This window comes from Crinia signifera, chromosome 6 (assembly GCF_055691185.1).
Source record: "Crinia signifera chromosome 6, ASM5569118v1, whole genome shotgun sequence".
Classification (NCBI taxonomy): domain Eukaryota; kingdom Metazoa; phylum Chordata; class Amphibia; order Anura; family Myobatrachidae; genus Crinia; species Crinia signifera.
The window spans coordinates 182,686,120-182,705,522 of NC_139222.1; the positions used below are offsets into that span (position 1 = coordinate 182,686,120).

General features: G+C 38.7%; 2 protein-coding genes across 2 annotated transcripts in view; one reads left to right on the plus strand and one right to left on the minus strand.

Annotated features, from left to right (window-relative positions):
• Positions 1-19,403, plus strand: part of TBCD (tubulin folding cofactor D) — a 282,149-nt gene that overhangs the window by 74,424 nt on the left and 188,322 nt on the right. The gene's annotated exons all lie outside the window — the stretch shown is intronic.
• ZNF750 (zinc finger protein 750) lies at positions 4,947-13,881 on the minus strand. Its single transcript, XM_083148359.1, has 3 exons — positions 13,730-13,881; positions 7,392-8,899; positions 4,947-6,415 (listed from the first exon to the last, which is right to left on the minus strand). The coding sequence occupies exons 2-3, from the start codon at positions 8,744-8,746 to the stop codon at positions 5,761-5,763; spliced, it is 2,010 nt and encodes a 669-aa protein (XP_083004485.1). The 5' UTR covers positions 8,747-8,899; positions 13,730-13,881; the 3' UTR covers positions 4,947-5,760.

The following is a 19,403-nucleotide window of genomic DNA, read 5'->3' on the forward strand; positions in this document are numbered from 1 at the left end:
TACAGTATCAGATGCCAGAGATCTGTGTGACTGTCGGCTGCATCACTGTGCTTGTCTACAGAGTTGTTGAACTGAACGGCCAACAAAAAAAGTGTGTGGAGAACATTGTACTGGCAAATCTCCAAGTGCATTTACACCAGAAGAAGCACCAATCTTTATTAGTATCTATGCTTGTACAGCCTCATGCTAGGTGCAAGAGATATAGTAGTGATAGAGGTTCCCTCACACACGCTCACAACATTCCCTTAAGTCAGGATGGCTACCTTTGATCACAGGATAACAGCCTTGAAACCGTCTATTTAATGGAAAGACCTAACTGGCCATCCTTTTAGTAAATGCTTCTATGCATGTGCTGAACACGACACTCATTGATTATGCCCCTGCTTCCTGGTTAGGGCCACCAACCTCCCTTCCATGCAAATTTGGCATACACATTGCGGGTCATTCTGGTTGGCTCGCTAAGCAGCGGTATTTTGTTGCTTAGCGAACCTTCTAACGCTGCCTGCCGCATACACATCCATTCGCAGGGTAGCGTGTGGGGCCAAAATCATTCGATGGTCACCGACCATCAAATTATTTCTACCCTGCTCGCATATTTAAGTCTATGTGGGTTGACTTAGACTTGCGGCGTCCAGGTCTAAGAACTGGGTGGGTGGCCTGTAACGTCAGCCACCTGCCCCCGGAAGGCAGGTGCCTGCCTGCTTTCGCATGGGGGACGCCCAGCATTTTGGTGGGTACTTCCAGAAAACGCAGCCGAAGGCACATGCACATAAGCGGATATGCGCTTACACAGTGCTTCAACATCGGTCCCTAGTGCGAACGTACCCAATATTCTACAGAGATCAGAGCAGTATTGTATGGTGTCAATGACAATACTACCTTTCTTTGAGTAGCTCTTAAGTTTACGCCTTACTTATCTTTTATTTTTATTATTGATTTCATAATGCAGTACTTATGTTAGTTGGGCACCCACTATAGTTAGTACGCTCATACCCCCACTATCCATGTCGGCATGGAGTTGATTTTATATAGTGCCTTAAGCGTGGCGAGCGGGCACGGAAAACTAAGCAAGTAGCTTAGTGGGTGCCCAACTAACATATAAGTACCCATAATGCTTAAGTTTTCATTCTGGACTTAATAAACAGTTGTTTTACAGGTAAAAAAAATTGTTTTGGAAAGTTACTTGCCGCATTTATGATTATGTGTCTGATTCAGAGGTGGTGCAGTATATTCTGCAGTAGGTGCAGTGATTGACAGAATTATGCTAGAGTCTACTGCGCATGCGCAAGTGTCCAAGAACATGGCACCTGTGTTGTGATCCTGAGGACACCTCAGTAGCGCATGCGCGAATCCCTGGAAATTGGGTGTAGGGTGTGTGAACCCAGGGGCCTGTGTGCACCACACACCCTACACCCATTGTAGTTATGCCAGTGGTCTGATTAGCAAGCCTACTGGCAATTAAATCCGCTTTCATTGAGAACTGTGACCTTCACAACTGCCAACATTTCATTTGTATTATATTGGCTAGGAATACCGCAGTAGCGGCACATCTGAAAGAAAAGTGCCTTTTATGAAGGGTTTTCCCAATGTCCTTTTTTTCCCCAAGAAACCTTTTTAGAGGCAGTCATGCCACTTTTAAGTGTAAATGTGTACCTTTGCATTGTAGGATGATGTAATTGAAGCTGACCATACTGGGTGGAATGCTGAATATGGTTGCGTGTTCTTTACCAGTTTATCTTTCACTTACTTTGTGTTTTGTAATTTATAATGCTATTGTCTGAAGTTACATTCCTCTGGCTTTGACTACAAGGTATTTGCAGCTAAATATTCTGTTTGCCTTGCCTGGGGCTCAAATATAAATATGTGAATGATGGGAATATGTTGAATAGCACCACCGCAACTTTTATAGAAAAATATAAGTGAATGGACATCATGTCCTGTAAGTCCTAGAATATTCTCCTATCCCCTTTTCCTAAACTAACGTGTAGCTTGAATAATTTGTGGATGCGAGTAGCAACTGAGTATGCCAGGTGATTAGGATAGCTGGAAGGGCTACTTGTTAGGCAGCCATGACTGAGCACTGCTCACCAACAAAAACTTTATAAGTGGTTTTGTTTGGTGATAAATGAAAGAGTGGGAATGTCCCCATTAGTTTAACAACCAATATATTGCTAGTTCGTTAGCCTGTGTATACCCAGAGATACGTCTGAATGATGCCACTCACAGAAATATTGCATTGGCTGTACATCGCAGTCAATTGTCGATATATACCTATAGATATAGACAACGAGGGTCCGGCACTCCCAAAGATCATGTATCCAGGCCGGTGCCCGCACAGCAAATAGCAATGTAGCGGGTGATGGTGCGGCACTCACGGCACTTGCACAGAGACACGAATAGACCAAATATGGATCAACGTTTCAAAATGTATTAATTTTTTCGTCAGGATAATAAGACAATACAAACACCAACCTTAAATAGAGAAGCATCCCACGTGCAGCTCTGGACAGAGTGGCCGGGACGCACACCCGCCCCCGTCCAGGTGACGGCTGACGTCATTACGAAGTAACGTGTCAGACGCCACAATCACCATGGTTACACATAAACAATAAAAGCATCAGACAAGACGTCATAGCAACGGCATCAATGCATATGGTACAGCAAAAAACTCAATAAGCGGTATAATACACAAAAGTGAAAGAACGTAATGTATGTAAGACCAATTATCACGAACAGTGGAGACAATAGCCTCGGAGGCAACATTATAGCGAGTCACCATCGGTATGACATTATGTAATTTTTCTTGTGGGACCTTCCTTTGGAACAATGAGTCCCTGTCAAGTAACAGCACCCTCTCTTTACAGGCCAACAAATCGCGGTGGTTGTAGCCGCGCTGACACAATTTAGAAATAAACTCATCTAATTGCTTTACACAAATAGAACGATTGCTATTAATACATCGATACCTGAGCATCTGTGAATAAGGCAAGCTCTTAATGAGTTTAGTGGGATGACAGCTTTGGGCTTGTAAGATAGTATTGCGATCGGTCTTTTTTATATACACAAAAAGGACAGAGCCTTAAACAATTGCTAGTCAAAACTGATGTTAAATTTCAACATGATGTGACAGAAAAAAATGTAGTTAGGTACGCCCCGTGTTGGCAATTTCCGTTGTACCTGTGTTACATGTCAGTTTTTATTTACTGGCAGCACTTTTAACCACCCCTATTCTGGCAAGGTGTACAACATTGATTTTCATTTCACCTGTAATTCTTCCTTCATTGTATATTTGATCGTTTGCCCTTGTAGCCTGTATTATGTGGGCAAAACTGAGAGAAAAATGAAGGAACGTATGTCTATGCATAGATGCTCTATTCGCAACGCCATTGATACCGACAAGAGCGATCAACCTGTCGCCAGGCATTTTGCCCATAAAAAACACCCATTGTCCAGCTTAAAATACCGGGCTATTGATTGCATCCCGCCCGATAAACAGGGTGGCGATCGTGCTCGTGCATTACTCCGTAAGGAGACATGGTGGATCCATCAGCTGGACACCATAGCCCCACGTGGGCTCAATGAGCATTTTCCACTTGGCGTATTTCGTAAATGATTTTCATAGACTTACATACATTACGTTCTTTCACTTTTGTGTATTATACCGCTTATTGAGTTTTTTGCTGTACCATATGCATTGATACCGTTGCTATGACGTCTTGTCTGATGCTTTTATTGTTTATGTGTAACCATGGTGATTGTGGCGTCTGACACGTTACTTCGTAATGACGTCAGCCGTCACCTGGACGGGGGCGGGTGTGCGTCCCGGCCACTCTGTCCAGAGCTGCACGTGGGATGCTTCTCTATTTAAGGTTGGTGTTTGTATTGTCTTATTATCCTGACGAAAAAATTAATAAATTTTGAAACGTTGATCCATATTTGGTCTATTCGTGTCTCTGTGCAAGTGCCGTGAGTGCCGCACCATCACCCGCTACCTATAGATATATATATATATATATATATATATATATATATATATATATATATATATATATATATATATATATATATATATATATATATATTGGCGAATCAGTCTGTGTGTATGGACGACCCGTACACATGGTGCTGTGTGGTGTGTATGTATGTATGTATGTATATATATATATATATATATATGTATCATTCATGTGTTCTGCAGTTATATCTATAGGTGAGAACCCAGCATTAACCCTTGAGTGGTTGTTTTTCCTAGGGCAGGACAAAACAGGGGGGTTGGGGTGGGCAGTGCCACTAGAGGTGGTGCACAGCTGGAAGCACCACTGGCGCACACCTATTAATCTGTGGCATGCCTGGAAGTTTCTCGATGCAGCCCGTGCCGGTATCGCAGCTCAGCCTGAGAAATTTCCGGGCATACCATCAGTTTAGAGTGGTTAAGATTTTTTTTTTTTTTTAATATCCTTTCAGCCTGCTGACAATGATGGTATCTACATACAAAGCTCTTTCCAATAAAGGGTGCATATGGTACTTTGAATTTTTTTTATATTTTGGGCTGAAACATCAGTAATGAGAATTGAGAATGTATATTATGTTGGAACAACAAATTACTTCACTGAAGAATGTCAGTGTTATTGATAGTTGGTTGAGACCTTCAAATGGCTATACAGTACTACCTTGAATATGTTACTGAAACATTTTACACAAATTGTATTTTAGTTTGGCATTATACTACAATTTTTTTTTTACATTCTTACATTTGCTGAACAGTTAACAAATTTTAAGGACTGTACAATTTTAATATTAACATAATTATGTGCATTAAAGCAATAAATAACCTCAAAACTATGTTGTATTACACATAGCTTTTTGCAAATATTAATTTCAGATCTTTTCCACTAACAATCATTTATATATAGCATTTAAGAAACCATACAAAACCAAACAGAGCATTGTTTCAAATATTAATTTTATTGATTTTTCCGTTTTTGTGCTGAAAGCTAGCAGACGGTGGTGGTACATAGAAATATTATAATGCACAGTCATTACTTACAGAAAATAGGCCTTTTTTACTATGTACAATGCATAAAGTTTACATAAAACCCAATCCCTGCAGTGCTGTTTTATACAAAAATAAATATTACCAATATAAATATAATCGTAAATCATGAACCTGTATCCTGTTCAATGGACACTGTACTTAAGTTTACTTCTTTTTTTTTTAATTATTATTAATCAGCTAAATATTAGCTTTTAATTAAATATAGCTTTCTGTCATCGCTAAGTATATAACTGTACAAATGAATAACTTAAAAAAAGCAAAACTTAGTGCTTAACCACTCTGAATGCAGATAGAGAAATGGTTTAAAAAATGTGTTATGAATACACCCAGTTTCTGGATGACAGAAGAAATATCGGTCTTAGGGGAGAATTCAGTTAGCTACCTTCATTTACCGCAGGATAAGTGATCCACTCAGGCTTATTCAATTAGTTCTGACTGCAGCCTGCAGTTAACAGGGACTTCTTTTCAGGTCTGAGAATGCCCGAAGAAAAGAAATGTATAATAAATAGCCTGTTATCGCAGCCATTAGCACATAAGTAACACGTATATGTCTGTGAACTTTTCTTGGGTTATATGTTAATACCCAACAGGCTAATTTATCTGATCAAAAAGGGGCTGTAATTGAATACCCCTGGGTGTTAAAACCCAGAACTACCACCTTTTATTCACATGCTTTAAATTTCCAGGTCTAATTGAATTCCCCTCTAAGGCACCCTTTGCCGTTTCCTCAGTGTGAACACTCTGCTAGAAACGGCTGTTTTAGCTTTTTTATTTATGCAATTTGCTTTCCCTGTCTCTTTGGAGTTGACCCTTTTCTGCCCCTTCTGTTTTGCCTGTCCTTCTGTCCTTTGGGCCTCAGGAAGGCTGGTGTCATCCTGCTCTGTTGCAGTGCTTTGTTTTTCTGAGCTGTCATCCTCGCTCATGCGTGCTGCCGGACCAGGGCTGTAGGTTGCCAACTGGCAAAGCGCTACAGCAGCAGATTGCTTTTGCTCGTCACAGTTCTCAATTAGTGTCTTTGCATCAAAAGTTTTGGCTGTATCTTTGGTGGGCTTGAACATGTAGCTAGGTGAAAATGAGCCCGGATTTGGACTCTGTGAGTCTTCACAGTTGAGCATTATAGACTCTTTTTTACTGGAGTCTTTGACAGAAAGGTTTAGAGGCATTTCCTGCATCTCCATAAAGCCAACAGGTTGCACTGTAGAAACAATACTATGCTGTTCAGCACTGATTACGGTTTCCAACTCTGGTTTCTTTGAAAGATTAAGAGGAACAACTGTAGAGTCGTCTTCGCAGCTGGACATTGCATCACGGTCACTAAGGAAACTACCTGTGCCGGACAAAGCTTCTTCATTCCCCACACTGAAATAAAAGATGTATCACAGATTAATAATGTTATTATTAGAAGAAAAAAAAAAAAAACGTATGGTCTACAATAAAGCTATTTGTAACCTGAAAACAAATATAAATAAACCTGGAATTACTAAAGCAATGAAGAAATATATATCACCATGCGCAAATCTTAGTTCAACCATATATATTAGTGAAAGGGAGTTCTTAATCATGCAATGTATTAAACTTCACTATTTGCTGTTCTCTTGCAAATTTTTTCTCGTCCTCGGGAGTTACATCAAAAGGATTGCTGGTCAAAGGTAGATCTGGTTGTGCACCATAGTGAGTAAAAAGTAACAAAGATTTAATAGCAACACGCCTAAAACTCACATCGTTTAAATGTCAGTTTTTATGGGTGTTGCTATAACGCTTTGTTACTTCTTACTCACTAAGGTGCACATTCTACTCTTTCTTGGACCAAGGAATTTCTAAAGTATAAAAAGAAATATTCTTAAAGTAGGCATTAAAACTATTCCTTCAATTATTTTCCGTTTTACTGAGTCCATCCTATAATGGCAACATTAATCAGGTTTCTTAGTTGATGTTCTATCATTACTGTTTGTTTCATTATTTTTTTTTTTTTAAATATAATGAAGTCTAGGAAACTTAGTTGATGATAATGAAGTGAGTGCTCTATATTTTAATTTATAGAGCCCTCCTTAAATTTTATAGATTCAACATTTATCCAAAATTATTGTTTAGTCTTTAACAGTGGTTCCCAACCCTTATCCTCAAGTACCCCCAACAGTGCATGTTTTCCAGGTCTCCACACAGAATCACAAGTGAAATAATTATCTCCACCAGTGGATCTTTTAAAAAGTGTCTGAATAATGTGCACCTGCTGGGTGAGCTGGAAAATGTGCACTGTTGGGAGTACTTGAGGACCAGGGTTGGCAACCACTGGTCTATAAAATAGCTAATTTGGAACACTTGCAAATGGACTTACCTCGGAGAATTTCCTCTGCTTGGCGATGTTTGGAAATCTGTGCTTTTTTGCACCAAGTTAAAAGTTGAGAAGTGTTGCCCTGAATTATCCATTGTTCCTGATGTTGAGGTAGATTTGCTAGAAAGGTCAAAGATTTCTTCAGTGCTTTGACTGGTCTGGGTGAAGTTGGTTGGGCTTGGTCTGCCAGGGGACCCAGTAGCAGCACTGCCAGCTCTTGGGCTCATTTTGACACCTTCTCCTTCATTTTTATGGTTAGTGTTTTTAGCTTGGCTCAGCGACATGTCTTTTTGACCTTCAACCTGCTTTTCCTCAGTATAGCAATGTGGTGGGCTTGGAGTCTGATAGACAAAAGGTGTATTGTCCATTGTCTGACCAGTGTGGTCTTTGGATAAGCTAGGATCATGTGACATCTTCAAGCCATAAGGTAAAAAGGAATGTTCTGCAGATCTGTAAAACCCATATGGAATTGGGGGATTTTGCTGGAATTGGTGTAGAAGTCTATAATCAAAAGATGGGTTTATTGGTTTTGGTAGAGACAATCCTGAAGTTTGAATTGGGTGTGGGCGAAAGAGTCTCTGGTCTGGAGCACTGTAAACTGATAGCATTGGATTGTCACACATATATGGCGAGTAGACTGTTGTGACACCTGGCTCAGAATAAAATGGGGCTGCATATTCTGATATCATTGGACGGATATACCGAGGAATTGTTGCCTTTTGGCTGATCTCTGGTAAAACCAGTCCTGTTTTCCACATGCTTTCTATACTGTGGAAAGCAGATCCCATACTTTGCACTGCCTTGACAGAGTCCATATGAGGCATCATTTCTGTTATGTGACTGCTTTCCATTGGCTTCAGATACCTATGTTCACCAACAGGGATGAAAGCCGAAGGCCTTAAAATGCCCTCGATGCCTGCTGGTTTACTGACTGGACTGTGTCCTGAGGGGGAAGGTAAAGCCACTTCTCTATGATTCACTGGCTTTTCTAGCAGAGACGCCACCTCTTTATTTTTAATATCTACGTTCTCTTTTAGATCGTCTTTCGTTATTTCATGCTGAGAATTTGAATCTGCTACGATGTGTCTGTTTGTGACTACAGATGTGACTTTCACCAACCCCTCAGTGTTTGGTGGCTTTGGCTCCAGAGAGTTTGACTTTGGACTCTTGACAGCCCGGTCTTGCTCTGTCACTAGTGTAATGGAGTTTTTGCAAAGGCCATACTTCATGTGGTTAAATAGATGGGATTTTTCATTGCAGGTGAAAGGACATTGGAAACACTTGTATTTAAATGGTTTTCCTGGAGGTCTAGGAATGTAGTGAGGTTTCTTGGGCTTGCGCTCCTTCAGAAGAGACATCTTATGTATTTTAGTGATGAAACCACTTACAACTGGACTTATATGCTGTTTGTGAATAGATCCAGGATTTTCAACAAACTGCCTTTGAAGAGTTCTGTTTAAGAGATCACCGTGTCCTGACAACCTCTAGGTAAACGGCAGGTTCTACAAGGCCTGCGGATGACAGAAAGACAAGTCATTAGTAAACGCTACATTTATCCACAGTAAACATAGAAAATAACCATTTTTTATCATGCACAGAGTTTGTGCTCTACATGTAGATTTCTGTAACAGCTCCCAGTTATTTAACTGACTTTCCTAAAACACATACCAGGATACCACAGTGTATGTTTAAGCAGGGCTGGAAAAACTGGCTGAACAAGGGTAAATACCGCAGTTACTGTTGTCACAACCATCATCAGATGGTGATTGACAGTTCTGCATCCCAAGAGCTTCTGAAATGGGCCCACATAAATGACTTGTATTTGTACACAAAAATCTATTATACTAAAATAAAAAATGTACTCTGCTGACTTAAGAGTCAGACTCTACAATTTATTCTTTATTTTTTTTAAATACTAAAAAAACAGCAGGTGGCAGTATGGGAGAAGAACAATTGGCTCTTCTGTGCTTAGAAAACAGGTGTATCTTCTTGGGACAAAAATCTGACAGGGATATAGAGGTCTCTCTGTATATGTACAGTATGTATGTAATATATATTATATATCTACACACAGTAAATGTGAGAGGGAGAGAGCTATAGATATATATGTGGATAAAATATATGCTGTATATAAAATCAATTCTTAAGCAGACCGTTCTGTGTATTTTAACCCTTTGAGTGCCAACATTGCTCTGAGAGATCCTCAAAATATCCTCTAAAGATGCCAACGCCGCTCACAGCAACTGATCTTTTTTATTTTTTTGGGAGGGGTGGGTGTGCAATATTTCAGAAAACTTCAATTAATTGGCTTGGCTGTATTTGTGTTTATTTATACTAAAAGAACAGTCACTGTGAGCGATGCTGGCATTTTTTGTGGATATTTTGGAGATATCGCACAGCAATGTTGGCACTCAAAGGGTTAACTGAACTGGCTGAGTTTATTGTTCTGCTGCCCTACTCTGGTCATAATTGTTATCTGGCTAGATCAAGCTGTTTTTCTTCTCCATTTTTAACATTTAGAGTTAGCTAAGGCAATAGAGAAGTTAATATTATTATCTTTCCTTCCAGTTTCCTTGTGGAGTGTAGATATGGCTTGTACCGGCATGTCTCTCTATTTGCAACGATACTTAAGGCGTGAGAAAGTGGTGGAGTGCATAGTCTCATGACTATGGACTTAAGATCTGTTATGGCAAGGATTTACAACAAAAAAAAAAGTGATTTCATCACTAGCTTGAAGCAGCATGATTTTAATGATGATTGTTACAAAACCTCTGACAGATAACTCTTGAAAACATAGAAACTAATTGCTTGCAAGCCGCGGGGCACCTATTTCTAAAGAAATGTCTTTATTCCATTCAAGTGGTTAGCTCATATTAGTATTATGAGAAGACTGATTAATTTTCAATACCAAAAGCTGCTGTCTGTGCTGAGCTATGAAGTGAATATGAACTTCTACTGATATCTATCTCTATATATCTAAATTATCTCTATCTATCTATCTATCTATCTATCTATCTATATATATATATATATATATATATATATTTATATATATCTATATCGCTGGCGTCTGGCCCTCCAAACAACAGCAGATAACGTGATCCGGTGCCCACAATAGTGTAGAATACAGGGTATCTAGCAATGTTTCAGTTTAATGATAATCGGCTTGAAAACAGTTTTATCATTAAACTGAAATGTTGCTAGATATCCTTTATTCTACATTATTATTCCAGTGCCGCACTTCATATATATATATATATATATATATATATATATGTGTGTGTGTGTGTGTGTGTGTGTGTTATGTATGTATGTATGTATGTATGTATGTATGTATGTGTATATATGTATATATATATATATGTGTGTATATATATATATATATATATATATATATATATATATATATATATATATATATATATAAATAAATAAAACAAAGTGGAAAGACCGCACTCTCACCCAAATGGAGACAGCAATGGGGTGCCCAGCAAGGGTACACGCATCAGCATGCCCCTAATAATACAAAAGAATCCACACCCAACGGTATGGAAGCGGAGCACTCTCCGTAATCACAAATCTCACAAGGCTGATTTGTGATTACGGAGAGTGCTCCGCTTCCGTACCGTTGGGTGTGGATATATATATATATATATATATATATATATATATATATATATATATATATATATATATATATATATATATATATATATATATATATATATATATAGTATGTGTGAGTAGGTTCATAAAATGTATGGTGCTCCCTTTGCCTGCCTAGTTTTCAAATGTTCTTTGTATTAAGAGGAAAAAGAGTAACATAGATATTATATATATATACAGGTTGAGTATCCCGTATCCAAAATGCTCGGGACCAGGAGAATTTTGGATAACGGATTATTCCGTATTTCGGAATATTTTAATATTTCAATGATGTATTTTGAAGTATCTTGCATTTATGCTGTATAAACACATAATATACACACAAATATATTTTATTACCACATAAAATACACACAAACATATTTTAATTGTTCAAAAAACAAGGTTTCAAAACGTGAAACAAAATGTGTGTACTATCTCAGCACTGAATTTGAATGCCAAGCAATCATTGTCTTGCACATATATAGTGCCAGTTACATATCATGTCCCCAGTGATGCTGTTACATATGTCCCCAGTGAGTTTTTAGCAAAAAAAAAATTTTTTTTTCACTTTCTGGAATGTCCGTATTTCGGAATAATTCGGATAACGGATATTCGGATACGGGATACTCGACCTGTATATATATATATATATATATATATATATATATATATATATATATATATATTATAGTGTTATTCTTTTCCCTCGTATTACAAATCGCATTTGAAAACTAGGTAGACAAAGGGATCATCTATAAGTTTTTTGGAACTACAGGTTCCAGCACACTGCTGGCATGGCATGCCAAGACATGTCTCTGTTAAATAATAGTATTGGATAGTGTATTGATCTCATTGACAAGGCCTGCTGTTAAATAAGTTACAAACAATAGTATTTGCAAATTCAGATTGCTGGGGACAACAACCAGAATAGCACCATCATCTGTGTAGTATAGGCTGTCCTCTCACTGCCCAGACATGCCTTGGTCAGTTTCTGTACTGGTCTCTGGCTATACTGAAAGCACCAGTGCTAATTACTTCCCTTTGAAAGTTACTGTTGTCACTACAAACAAGAAACCAAACTTTGTGAGGTTCATTTGTTGACAGCCAGCATGTAGCATTCCCATACAGTAATGGACATTGCTTATTCAATTGTATTGTGTATTGTTTCTAGTTAAAACTCAAGTTTCTGTCTAGTTCATCTCAGTATCTGCCTGTGCCAGTAAATTGTAAAAAAAACAAAACAAAAAAAAACTTTCTCCTTTTTAACTAAATGCCAAAACATACAAAGAAATTTCCAATTTGTATGCAAACACATATTCATAATATTTAACATTTATAGGGCGCCAGAAATTGTAGACTCCATAAAAGTAATATCTAGTCAAAACTGTTAAGTGATGCCAGTCCACAATATGCAGAGTGCCAGCTACAGCATACCTGCCTGTAATATCGGAGATTAGGGAAGAAAACCAATCTACTCACCATGTACACTCCAGAACTCTGACCTCAATACATTTCTAGAAGTATGAGCAAAATTGCTGAATGCAAGTATCTTAACAGGGCACTGAGTAGATCACTTGCACTGTTGCCCAGTGGCCTCTCAGAAGGCACAGTTGGTTTAAAAAAAAAAAAAATTAGAATTAATTCCTTGTGATGTGGCATTTATTGCGTAACTCAAGGACATGCCACTGTCACCCAGCCTGTATGTCGCAAGAACAAGGAGTTTCAGTTTCAGGAGATACCAAAATACCAGTCTGAGGGCAAAATTTTAACCTATTTAAAAGCACTTGTGTGTGTGTGTGTGTGTGTGTGTGTGTGTGTGTGTGTATATATATATATATATATATATATATATATATATATATATATATATACTGTAGATAAGCAAAGTAGGCGATTAATTAAAAGTTGACCTTTTTAAATATAGGAAATATTGTGATATATATACAATGAAGTACTGATAAAATAACACATACAGCAAGTATTTATTTAGAAGTACTATATTGCCAGCAACCTGATGGTCATATAGTATCACAAAATGTTAACTACAACACTGTTTCCAAACTCCTGTAGCACAATGACCTTATCCATTGGCTAGCTACTATGGTCACTAAATACAACAGTTAGCAAGATTCCTACCTAGTAACCGAAATGAATAATGTAACATATATATATATCTCTATATCTTATATTATAATATAATAAAAAACATGTCTTCCATACCCAGGTGTGTGATGGGTCCTACCCAGTAACAGGTGCACAGATATAACATTGCACCTGCAATGAATGTAGTATGCCTCTTACTTTACAACAGCCAATTTGGCAAAACTGCTTCCTTATTTCTACTTCATTTAATCTCTGGCTAAAGACTACTATTCATTTTCAACTTTGAAGAACATTAAAAATGATATATATTTAAAAATAAAATAAACACTTTTCAAGCTACTGAATATCCCTGACATTCCCGTTTTATTTTTGTAACCAATGTTCTATAAAAAAAAAAAAAAAACCTACTCAAAAGTTTATATTGAAATATGTCTGGGCAAAGCACCTGCTAGATTGCAGAAGCAGGAAAAAAAGAAATGACATATATATATATATTTATTTGAACAGTTTCTAATATTTCTGATGAAGGATTAACTAAGAGCCGAGGGAAAGCAGAATTGAAGTGAAATAATGTAAAATGATAAACTTACCAGTTAGTGTTGAGAACTCCTCTGAGTGTGTGTCAGCTGGAGAGAGAAGTACATGTACCTGTCCTCTGACTTATTCCTAAGAAGAATGATCAGAGCTAGCTCAGTGGGAGGGATTTAAAGTACAGGAGTTGAACCCTGAGGCTGTAGAGATGCACCTGATATTATTTGTGCCCGGAGCAGCTATTGTGTTTGCAACCAATATACTTGTTCTTTCACTAGAACTCTGCACTTTACAGGCAGCAAACAGACTGATTATCCTGACTGTAATAAGTGATCTATTGGATTTATACACACAGCAAGTGATCTGCCCTTGTTGCTGAACACCTTGCTTGAACATGTTCTATAAAACCTTTTCTATATTTTTAACTCTTATACATTATTATTGGCACAGCAGACTGAGCATTGATTTAAACACTGACATAAGACGTACTGTTAGAGAATAAGACAAAATGATACACTTCTGATTGGATAAAACTGGGTTGACCACAAGAAAACCGTATTTGAGAGACTGTTACAGTTTTCTCACCTGTATTTCTCACCTGTATATATTACAATACCTATATTGTAATCTAACTTCCACATAGATTTGCTTTGAACTCTACTGCTTAATGGGGCTGATTTTAGACCTGATCACATGGGCATGAATTTGTATCAGCCAGTGTTCAGGTAGATGACCCCTCGCTAGATTAAAATCCCACCTTACAAATTAATGTGGTCGCTGTGCAAATGGATGTGTACGGCAAATCGTTTTGCAGCCGTGTGAAAAACGGGTTCTGTGACCGGCTAAATTGAAACCTGAATTTCGCCTGGTTTCATGTGATCAGCCACAGAACTTGTGTAAGTAATAGGTGTTCCAGGTTAAAGGGATATTCTGGAAAGCCTAAACATAGATAATCACTATGATCTAGTTCATTGACCACTGTACCCTAGAACAGCGAGTGATATTGGTTGTATAGGCAGCAAGTATATGTCAGACGCTATAAACAAATGACCAGTTATGGAATAGCAATAGGAGTCGGCAGAGTTCAGAATGGATAGCTTTTCAGCATAAAACAAGTGACAGATCAAGAGGTCACACCCTGAAACTGAAGGGTGGAAACAAAGCTTAGGAATAATTATCAAGTATTACGTGGCTGCAAGGGTAGTTGGAGCTTGGATTAAAAACCCAGCAGATATGGTGGATGTGAACAGGTGACTGTCTGTCTGTAGTTCTGTAATGAAATCTGCTTTATAGAGCAAATGAAAACTGCAATTGGTCTGAATTCTTATTGTAATGTATATCAATCTATAGAAAAAAAGACATGGAATTTTCTTTTTATCTCCAGTTAATACATACATACATACATACATACATACATACAGTTTATTTATATGGAATTATTTTTATTAGCCCTTTGAAGTTTTGGTAACATCGGTTTATAAGATCTTTATTTGGGGGAATTTGTGAGGTACACTAACATGCTATCATATGCAGTAACAGATCCAACAGGGGGGGATGACTGAAATCTCCAGAGGATGAAGGTTTTAGAGATAGCTTACCAAGCAGATAGGTAATATTTTAAAACTTGAGATCTGATTATACTTTGTGTGCTTGTTGCCTGCAGAGTTAATGGGAAGAATGCCTTCATTAAGGGGGTCATGCAGTAATATAATTAGATACTCACTTGTTGGGTTTACCTTTACTAATGCCTGATGAATATGATCGAGGTCTAAAGGGGTCTACACACCGCGACACTGCTGAGCATTCTGAGATCACTCAGAATGCTCAGAAAGATCGCTCAGCTCACAGCGATGTGTGCTGAGCGATCTGTCAGGGCCAGGGTTCTCCGCTGAGAACCCTGGTCCTTGCCCTGGCAATTAACTAGATTTATCCAGCATGCTGGATATTAATCGCCCAGCGATAGCGGTGCGCGGGCCAGCGCATCACTTTTGCTATGGCCCCTTCACAGGGAGCGATGTAGGAGCATTTTCCAAGCGATCTAGTGAGATCGCTTGGAAAATGCCCCTGAATCACTGTGTGTAGACCTCATTACATTAGCTATTATGCACATTAATGTATTTATAATCTCACGGTGTCTATAACTGTCATACAGTACTTGTGATGAGTGAGCAACAGCAACATCAGCACTCTATGGTATAGTCAGTCCCTCAGTGGAAACAAACAGACAAATGAATGTGTGTTTGTATGTATGTGTTACTGAACCATTAAATATAATATCACTCTTGCCCTAAATAAATAAATGAATAGTGACTGTTATGTTGATGGATTCAGTATACATAATCAAAATCCAGTCCTCTCTGATCTGGAGGCAAGACCCTTTGCTTGGCAAATTGGCCCTTATTCTGGTTCACTCGCAAAGGCACATTCCTTCTCAAATGGACAAAACCGTGTGCACTGCAGGGGGGGGCAGATTTAACACGTGCAGAGAGAGCTAGATTTGGGTGAGCTATTTTGTTTCTGTACAGGAAACATACTAACTGCTTTATTTTTACACTGCAATATAGATCTCACTTTGAAGTAAAACCCCACCCAAATCTAATTATCTCTGCACATGTTACATCTGCCCCACCTACAGTGCACATAGTTTTGTCCATTTGAGAAGGAATTTGCCTTTGCGAGTGAACCAGAATAAGGGCCATTGTCATGTGTACAGTGATTAACCAGTCACACTGCAAGGAGTCTCCTCTGTTTGCTCATTGCAGCACACAAGCCATTCAATCTATACAATTTCACAGATCTGTGTGTTGCCAGACTAGGGACGGGTGTGTTCAGATCATTACTGGTGTGACCAACTATTTCAGTAGGAAATTTACACTGATAGACGAGTATTATCAAGAGTGTTTGGGATTAAAGGGTTTCAGTTAAGGATTTTTTTTTCTGTAATGTGAGCACTATCTAAAATATATTAACATGTGACTTTCATTTTATCTCATTCCCGACATGCCCCTCATCATGAAATTGTGTGCGTTTATTAAGTTGCCCACACACGGCTATATTTTTTTAAAGGATATGTCTGTTTTTGACCAATTGGTGCGACCTATCGTTTAAAATGTATCCGTGTGTGATAATGATAACGATGCAATGCATGTACTTGCTGGTCGTTCATCTTGCCGGCTGATCCCTTCAGCATACAGAGATAAGGATCGGTCTTGCAGAATTTGGCTCACATTGGGCCTTATTCTAGTTCACTCTTTCTGACAAAATCCTTCTTAGATGGACAAAACCATGTACACTGCAGGGGGCAGAAGCAAAATGTGCAGAGAGAATTAGATTTGGGTGAGTTAATGTGTTTCTGTGCAGGGAAAATTCTGGCTGCTTTATTTTTACACTGCAATAGAGATCTCACTTTGAAGTAAAACCCCACCCAAATCTAGTTCATTGTTCCGTGTGTAGATATGAACAATGTGGCAATAATGTTTTAATGATTTGCAGTCGTTAAATGACCCATCAAATCCTCTGAACGTTTACACAATAATTCTGTGTGTGGGCATGATATTATTTTGCTAGGAGTGTTCTTTATTTAAATGGAAATTGGGCGACCGATTGGATTGTTCATAAAACCGTGGCCATGTGTGGGCACCTTCTGGTTTTGCTTACAGTTAAAGTTCAGGTGTATGTACGAAGACAAGCCGTAGCTTGGCGGTGGGTCTGGACACAGAATTTAAATATTAAGTGCAATATTAAAATGAAGTGCAAAGCCAGCTTGATTTTCACATGAGATATTATTGCCTTATCAAGTCTCACTGCCAGAACTGCAAGCAAGCGACTTCTTTGAAAAGCCTTTGCTCAGTAAATATGGCTACTGGTGTCTCTATAAAACATGGTGTCCACAGAGCAGCTAATTTACATGTGGTATTTTTTTCCAGTTTAAGGACAATTGATTAGTGTTGAAGAGTGTTTCACAAGATGTCTTTTAGGAGGGAATTCATCCAAGCTTAAGGAGACAAAATTGGGATAAAGTTACCAACCAATCAGCTCCTACTTTTAACTGAAAAATGAATGGCATAAGCTGACTGGCTAGGATATTCAATCTCTGCCACTATTTCTGACAGGGGAAATAGCAGCGGCCGCCTATTCAATGTAAGAGTTTCCGATGGCATTGAAGGCGGAATTCGACAGAATGGATCCGACTTTAAAACAAGTTGGATCTGTTGAAAACTTCCGTGGATTGTCGAATCATCTCGACAATCATCCGCCGTTTTCGGTGACACGCCACCTTTTCGACAGCAAACAGGTGGATCCTTAAATTCTACCAGTTGATATACTTTATAGCTGGGCAAAAATGGCCTGGGATTCTGACTGCCGGGATGTTCCGACAGTCGGAATCCTGAATTGAATACCCCCTATCTCGCCAAGCTTTCATAAATACTGCCTTAATGTTAAATTGTTTATATTTGTTTCCTTGCGAAATTTTGAAGATCAGCACATTGGGGCAGATGTATTAAGCCTAGCAAAGAGATAAACTGAAGATAAAGTGGAAAAAGATTACGCACCAGCCAATCAGCTATGTTTGAAATATGACAGCTGGGAGTTGATTGGCTGGTGTGTTATCTCCTTCCACTTTATCTCATTTGTCTCTTCTCCAGGCTAAATTGATCTGCCCCACTATCTATTAATATATAACCTAAATGTTCTGATTCATAGTTGAGGATTGAGTCTACTGCATGGAATCATGTAAAGACCCATACACATTGGGCGACTTTGAGCTGAAAGTCGCTCAAAACAGGAGGTTTGAGCGGCTTTCAGCTCAAAGCCGCCCAGTGTGTATGGCCCGGCGATGAGCTCTGCTGCTCGCTCCCGCAACAACGCCGGGAAAGCCGTTCATCTGATGGTAATACCAGCAGATGCAGATGAGCGGCTTTCGGGACGGCTTTGCATAGCGCTCTGCTATGCAACGCCGCCCCCCCTCCATCGGCTTTCCCCGCAGCGATGAATGTGATCATCGCTGTCCATAAACGCTGGGCATAGTCGCCCAGTGTGTATGGACCTTTACAACTCTTTTGGACATTGATTTATATTGCATCAGAATATACAAGGTATGTACAAAGTGTGGCCATATTTTTCTACGATATACTTTTCAATTCCGTGTCATAGATTTGCATGCCATCTGCAAATTACATTACAGCAAGCTTTTAAAATGTGATTTTACCTCAAGTGTTTCACATTTCCAAACTACATGTATGCATAATATTGTTTTGTTAGCATATTTTTAATGTAAATTTATGAATGAATTTTTTAGGTTACATATTTATATATTTTTTCGGTACTTCTGTAGTTTCACGGCGCCAGTATGGCGCCGTGCGTCTGAGTCCCCTTGCGGGGCTCGCTTCGCTCGCCCACGCTGCGGGCTCGGTGGCTCGCTACGCTCACCACGCTATTTAAAATCGACTCCATGCCAACATGGATAGTGGGGGTATGAACTATCCATGTTGGCATGGAGTTAAGTTACTTTTTTTGACATATTTCGTGGTGAGCGTAGAACCCGAAAGTAGCACGCCGTGAAACTACAGAAGTACCATTTTTTCTTATTCTTTTAATACTCCAAATAGATCACTATAAAATGCCAGTGTTTTATTTTGTACAACACGTGTGTGTTTCAGGCAGACAATGGCCTATAGATAGAAGCACACTATTATCTCCATAACCCCAGAGAGCAGAGGCTGATGAAAGCCT

What these genes read in the sequence shown, in the direction of transcription:
- ZNF750 (XM_083148359.1), bottom strand. Translation starts at nt 8,746, where the DNA reads ATGTCTCTTCTGAAGGAGCGCAAGCCCAAGAAACCTCACTACATTCCT. An exon ending in AGCAGAGGAAATTCTCCGAG is followed by an intron (nt 6,416 to 7,391) that starts GTAAGTCCATTT and finishes CTTTTATTTCAG; the next exon opens with TGTGGGGAATGAAGAAGCTT.